At 56.1% G+C, this 5,136-nt stretch overlaps 1 protein-coding gene across 1 annotated transcript in view; it reads right to left on the reverse strand.

Moving 5' to 3' along the window:
• Positions 1 to 1,254: 1,254 nt before the first annotated feature.
• PTK7 (protein tyrosine kinase 7) overlaps positions 1,255 to 5,136 on the reverse strand; it is a 16,940-nt gene continuing 13,058 nt past the window's right edge. The window contains exons 15-20 of the mRNA XM_009320228.1: positions 3,963 to 4,118; positions 3,547 to 3,779; positions 2,832 to 2,912; positions 2,600 to 2,751; positions 2,344 to 2,522; positions 1,255 to 2,119 (exon numbers count right to left, since the gene is read on the reverse strand). Coding sequence (XP_009318503.1) covers positions 1,959 to 2,119; positions 2,344 to 2,522; positions 2,600 to 2,751; positions 2,832 to 2,912; positions 3,547 to 3,779; positions 3,963 to 4,118 — 962 coding nt within the window. The 3' untranslated portion in view covers positions 1,255 to 1,958. The remainder of the gene's footprint in view (positions 2,120 to 2,343; positions 2,523 to 2,599; positions 2,752 to 2,831; positions 2,913 to 3,546; positions 3,780 to 3,962; positions 4,119 to 5,136) is intronic.

A 5,136-nucleotide genomic window follows, 5' to 3' on the forward strand; every position in this document is an offset into this window, starting at 1 on the left:
CAAGACACATCACAGGAGTTGGGAAACAGACAAACGCTTTTGATAACTCTGCTCTATAGCCAGCAAACCTGCTTGCACCCAGACAGGCCCAGCTGACGCCGTTCCCAAGCCCTGGACCAAATCTGAGCTTAGAGCCACCTAGCACATTCCAAGAAATGAGCTCTCTTCACCCTCCAGCATCTCCATAGCCTCTCTGGGTAGCAGAGGTGGGAACGGGATCCTGGACATTTCTGGTCCATCGCTGCTTAAAGCAGACCCAACTAGATTGGGTTGTTCAGGGCTTATCTGGTCCAGGGTTGAGTATCTCCGATGATGGAGATCCCACAGCTTTTCTGGGACTGTCTCAGACCTTTACCACCCTTGGTGGGGGGGAAGCATTTTTCCTAATATCCAATATGAATTTCCCTTGTGCAGCTTGTGCCGATCGCCTCAAGTCCAGCCCCAGTAGGCCTCCTGGAAGAGCTCAGATCTTTCTCTATAACCCCCTAACCCAGAGCTGTGCAGCAAGTGAAACTGCTGGTCTGCAGCTTGGCCAAACCCAGGGTCCCACTCTGGCTCCAAGGGAAAAGGCCTACCTCGTGCTGGCTTGGCTCACGTTCATGCTCTGGGGACTGGGGCTTCTTGCATATCATCTGCCCACCCCTCCTTCCCCAGGAAGAGACTGCCAGTACCCTGTCATTGCTCAGGGCCATTGGCACGGCGGAGAGGGCTGCAGTCCACATGTGACAGCAAGAGTCCCCCCAGTATCCCCATCCAGGCCTGGCCCTGCTAGCTCCTCCGTCCTGTAAGAAGCAAACTGAAACCTCCCATGAGAAAACACCACCAGTGCTGGCTGCAAAGCTGCCCCAGGCCACAGAGATGGGTGCACAAACCCAAATACAAAGGAGAAAAGTTGCTACAAAAGCTTGGCTACCTGAACTGAGGGGGGGAGCCTGTCAACATGTCCATAAGCGCTTGCGGGCAGGGAGTCTGAGAGGGACATTTTCTCTTGAGACACATCCCTCCTGGAGAGCAACCCATGACTGCCCAGAGAGGCGATAAGCACTGAGGCAAAGGGCTCCCTCAGGCTGGGAGCAGCATCTCAGATCCAGCTGGGAAGAGCATCTCAGATCCAGCTGGGAAGGGGGCAGAAGGGTTAAACACAGGAGACAGATGCCTGAGGAATCGGCCCCCAACCCTTCCCAGGAACCATGTGGAGGAAAACAGTCAAACAGCCATCTGACAGCGTCTTACAAAGACCAAAAAAACAAAAAAAAAAAAAAAAAAGCCTTCTTTATTGAGAGCAGCACATAAAAACCCAACAAAACCCAACCCTTCTTGGCTGCGGTACCCTCCGCTCAAGCAAACAAACTAACCCATTCTAGGCTGCATTCCAGTAACAGAAATACTATGGTAGGGAGGAGTCAGCACTCTGGAAGAGGAAGAGGGAGAGGGGGGCGCTGCCCAGAGTCCTTGTACAAAAAAAGGCACAGGGTAGTTGGGAAAGGTAGTGAGCTCCTTCATATGCCAGGCACTTTGTGTTCCTGCTGGCTGGCCTGTACCTGTGGGGCGTGGGGGAGGCAGGCATGCCTAGCACAGAGGGATGGAGAGAGAGGCCGGGCCAGGCCGGCAGATATGCACATGGCGAGCGGAGACGGAGAGCCTGGTGCTGGAGCCCAGCTCTCGGCGGGTGAGGGGGAGCTGCACTCCATCCACACCAGCAGCCCAAGGGCACTGGGCTGGGCAGGCAGAGAGCAAGAGGCAGCAAGGGCTGTCTTTTAGGAACCATGGAGGAGACGGGTGGGGGGACTGGGGTACACTGGCTTGTGCTTTGAGTCCAGCAGCTGCTGGTGCCGAGCTGCTCGCTGGCGCATTGGGGTTGGGCTCAGCAAGGGGCCGCAGGAGTGCCAGGGGCTCCCCAGGCACCTACAGACCCCTGTCCACCCCGCCGCGTCCTTCCCCAGCAAGGGCCGGGATGCTCAGGCTTTGCTGTCAGCTGGGCTGTCCCCGAGGACGGTGGCGAGCTCACTGAAGGAGGGTCGATCCTTAGGGCTGGGGGCCCAGCAGCGCTGCATCAGCTTGGCAAGGCGGGAAGGGCAGCCCTCGGGGTGCGGGAGCTTCGTTTTTCCTGACTGCAGACCTGGCATGAAAGCAAAGTCCAAAGGGCCGTTGGGAAGAGGTGTGATTCCTCTCTGCGGGGTACAAGGAGGGCAGCATCTCTCCACAAGGGCTGCACAACAGCCTCCCCAGCCAGACCGGCACCGTATCAAGAGAGGGGACATCACACACCCCAGCTGGCCCCCTCTACCACAAGAAAAGGAAGTAGGCTACAATGCCAGGGACAGCACAAGGTACTCCACATACCTGCTAGGACCTCATCGTCTGCCAGTGGGGTGTAGGGCATCTCCCCATACATGAAGACCTCCCACATGAGCACCCCAAAGGACCACACATCTGACTTAGTGGAGAACTCGTCCTCCAGCACAGCTTCAGGTGGCATCCAGCGCAGCGGGATCCAGGCCTGGCGGAAGTGGTAGTACTCGCTGCAGGCAGGACAGGCAGGCAATGAGACTGGTGCCATCCCATCCCCTCCCATTCCCCTGCCAGGTTCCCAGCTGACCTGTTGTACACGTCCTTGCTGAGGCTCAGGGATGAGCCCTTGCCCTGCCGCTGGGCACTGACCAGGCAGTTCCTGGCTGCCAAGTCCCGGTGCACGAACCTGCTGTTGGAGAGATGCTCCATGCCCAGGGCCACCTGTGTGCAGAGAGACACCTGACCCCAGAGAGATGTCAGCACTGGCTGCCCTTCTCAGGGTTCCCAGCCCCACAGCACTTCCAAAGCTGCACTATCACCTTATGTTTGGTAGTGAGGGGCTGCGGCTTCAGAGACTCATCTTTGCTCTTTGAGATCCTCAGGAACTGCTTCAGGTCCCCCTGGGAGACAGACAGCAACTCAGAGGCAGCACCTCTCCACGCTGCCAGCTGCATCGGTCCCTGCAGTGCCCAGATGTGGCAGGCCCACTGGGAGCCCCACGGATCCACATCTCCTGGGCCAGAGTCCCCCCCGCCTGTCCTCCTGGTCCCTGCCCTGTAGGGCAAGCCAGTATCTCACTTCTGGGCCCCGACAAAAAAAAAAAAAGCCAGTATCTCACTTCTGGGCCTCAACTGTCTAAGATGAGGGCAAGCAGGCCTGATGTTTGCGGGAGGTTTTTCATGCCCCATATTGATTTCTCTCCCATGAACTCCAGGCTCCCCATAGTAGCCCTTAGCATTCGCAGCCGTTCTGCAGCATGGCATCCCACAGCTTAATTTATTCAGCTGAGTCCTGGACATAAACCAGAAATCAGGAGGATGTGGAAGAGGACGAAGTCACCTCCAGGTCTTGCAGGAGACCCCCATTCCCCTTGAGACTCCTCCACACATTGGGAACAGTGGTAAGCTCAGCCTGGTCTCCCTACACTTTGCTTGCCCTGTGCTGCCAGCCTGGACCATGTCACACTTCCAGGCCCCATGCCCATTGTCCACCCCTCCTCCTCTTCATTGCAGGCGCTGCTGGCAGGGCCCTTACCAAGTCCACATACTCCAGGACCATGTAGTGCGGCTCTGCCTCGCGACATAGCCCCAGCAGCCGCACCACGTTGGAGTGGTTCAGCTTGCCAAACATCTCTGCCTCTCGTCGGAAGTCCAGCTGCAGCTGCTCATCCCTCGTCTGCAGGCTCTTCACCAGGACCAGTGCTTCACCCTCGCCATCCTCTGCACCTTTTGCCTTGGCCAGAAACACTTCACCGAACTCCCCCCTGCCTGGAAGTGTAGAGCAGCACATGGGAAGACAGCATACGTTAGGACAGCATATGTATTTGACAGCCCAGTGGCTGCAGGGCCCTCTGTACCCCAGCACATCCAGTTTTCTAGCTAGGACATGCTGGGGTTTCAGCCACAGGTTTCCTGCTGGAGCAGGGTCAGGGCCAGGGTGGCCCAGCATACCCAAAGTTGTGATTGTCTGCAGGTTTGAACGCGGAAAGTGCATCTTGTCGGCAGCACTGTGCCGCTTGCTGGCCCCCGAGCTGCTGCCCAGGTTGGTCAAGGCCACTTCTTCCTGGATCTCTGCTGTCATCTGCCCATTCTGCAGCAAAGCACCACCTGCAAGGGAAGCAGAAATGGCTTCACCATCCTGCCAGGCTGTGCAGAGAATGTCATGCTGGGGATCAGCCCCTTCTGAGGCTGACACTCCAAGCACCCACAACTGACTCCAAGCACCCCAGCTTGATGTCTAGCTCCAGGCAACAGAGTGGCCTCCACAGTTGTTCCCTCTGGGCTCACGTCCGGCCCCATCTCTGGCAGCCCTGCAGCCACCCTTGAAATCAGATGCTGAGCAATGGCTTTGGTCCTAGAGCCAACCAGCCCCATCTGGCCTTGTCCATCCCATGCCACTCAGTCATCCCAAAGGAGTGGCTACATCCAAACTACCATTGACAAAACTCTGCAGAACAGCAGCAGGAGATTGGATGTGTGAGGCAGAGATAAAGCAGAGAGGACCCTGCTCACTATAACCACAGTCTCTTGATGCCCAAGAGACTCTCAAGTCTATCTGGCATCGGCTGCTGCAGCCTGACGCCCCTGCTCCTGCTCACTTCCCAGCAAGCCAGCAATGCTCATGTCCTTGGTAATCTTGAACCTGTCAGACCAGATCAGCCTAGAGTTTCCTTTACTGCCTGGATTAAAGCAGTGCTAGGAAGCACTGCCCTCGCAATCAACCCCAGCAAGTTTTCTGCTCAGGAACTCCACTAGAAATTTCCCTGGCACAAACAGAAGTCAGTGAACAGGACAAAACATTGTTACCTTAAGAAAGTAGAGAACCCTGCATTTTACAGGCAGCTTGTAGGGGAAAGACTGTATAGATAGCTGTATAGATGCAAACCTTGATTTTGAATACATTTACTGCTTGGATCAGACTGGGCACTAGGAAGTGGTACTTTCCATAAGCTGAAGGCAGGAGTTTGAATGTAAAGCAGGGCACGGCACCGAGCTAAGGTGGCTGACACATGTGCAGCATCACCCTGCATTACTGTGCACACTCCGTTTCAGCTAGTCCAGGAGCAAGCATTAAGGAAACACCTGGCCACGCAAAAGGATTTAATCACAAAATTAAGACTTGACC

The sequence above is a fragment of the Pygoscelis adeliae genome, unplaced genomic scaffold (assembly GCF_000699105.1).
Source record: "Pygoscelis adeliae isolate BGI_AS28 unplaced genomic scaffold, ASM69910v1 Scaffold673, whole genome shotgun sequence".
NCBI lineage: Eukaryota > Metazoa > Chordata > Aves > Sphenisciformes > Spheniscidae > Pygoscelis > Pygoscelis adeliae.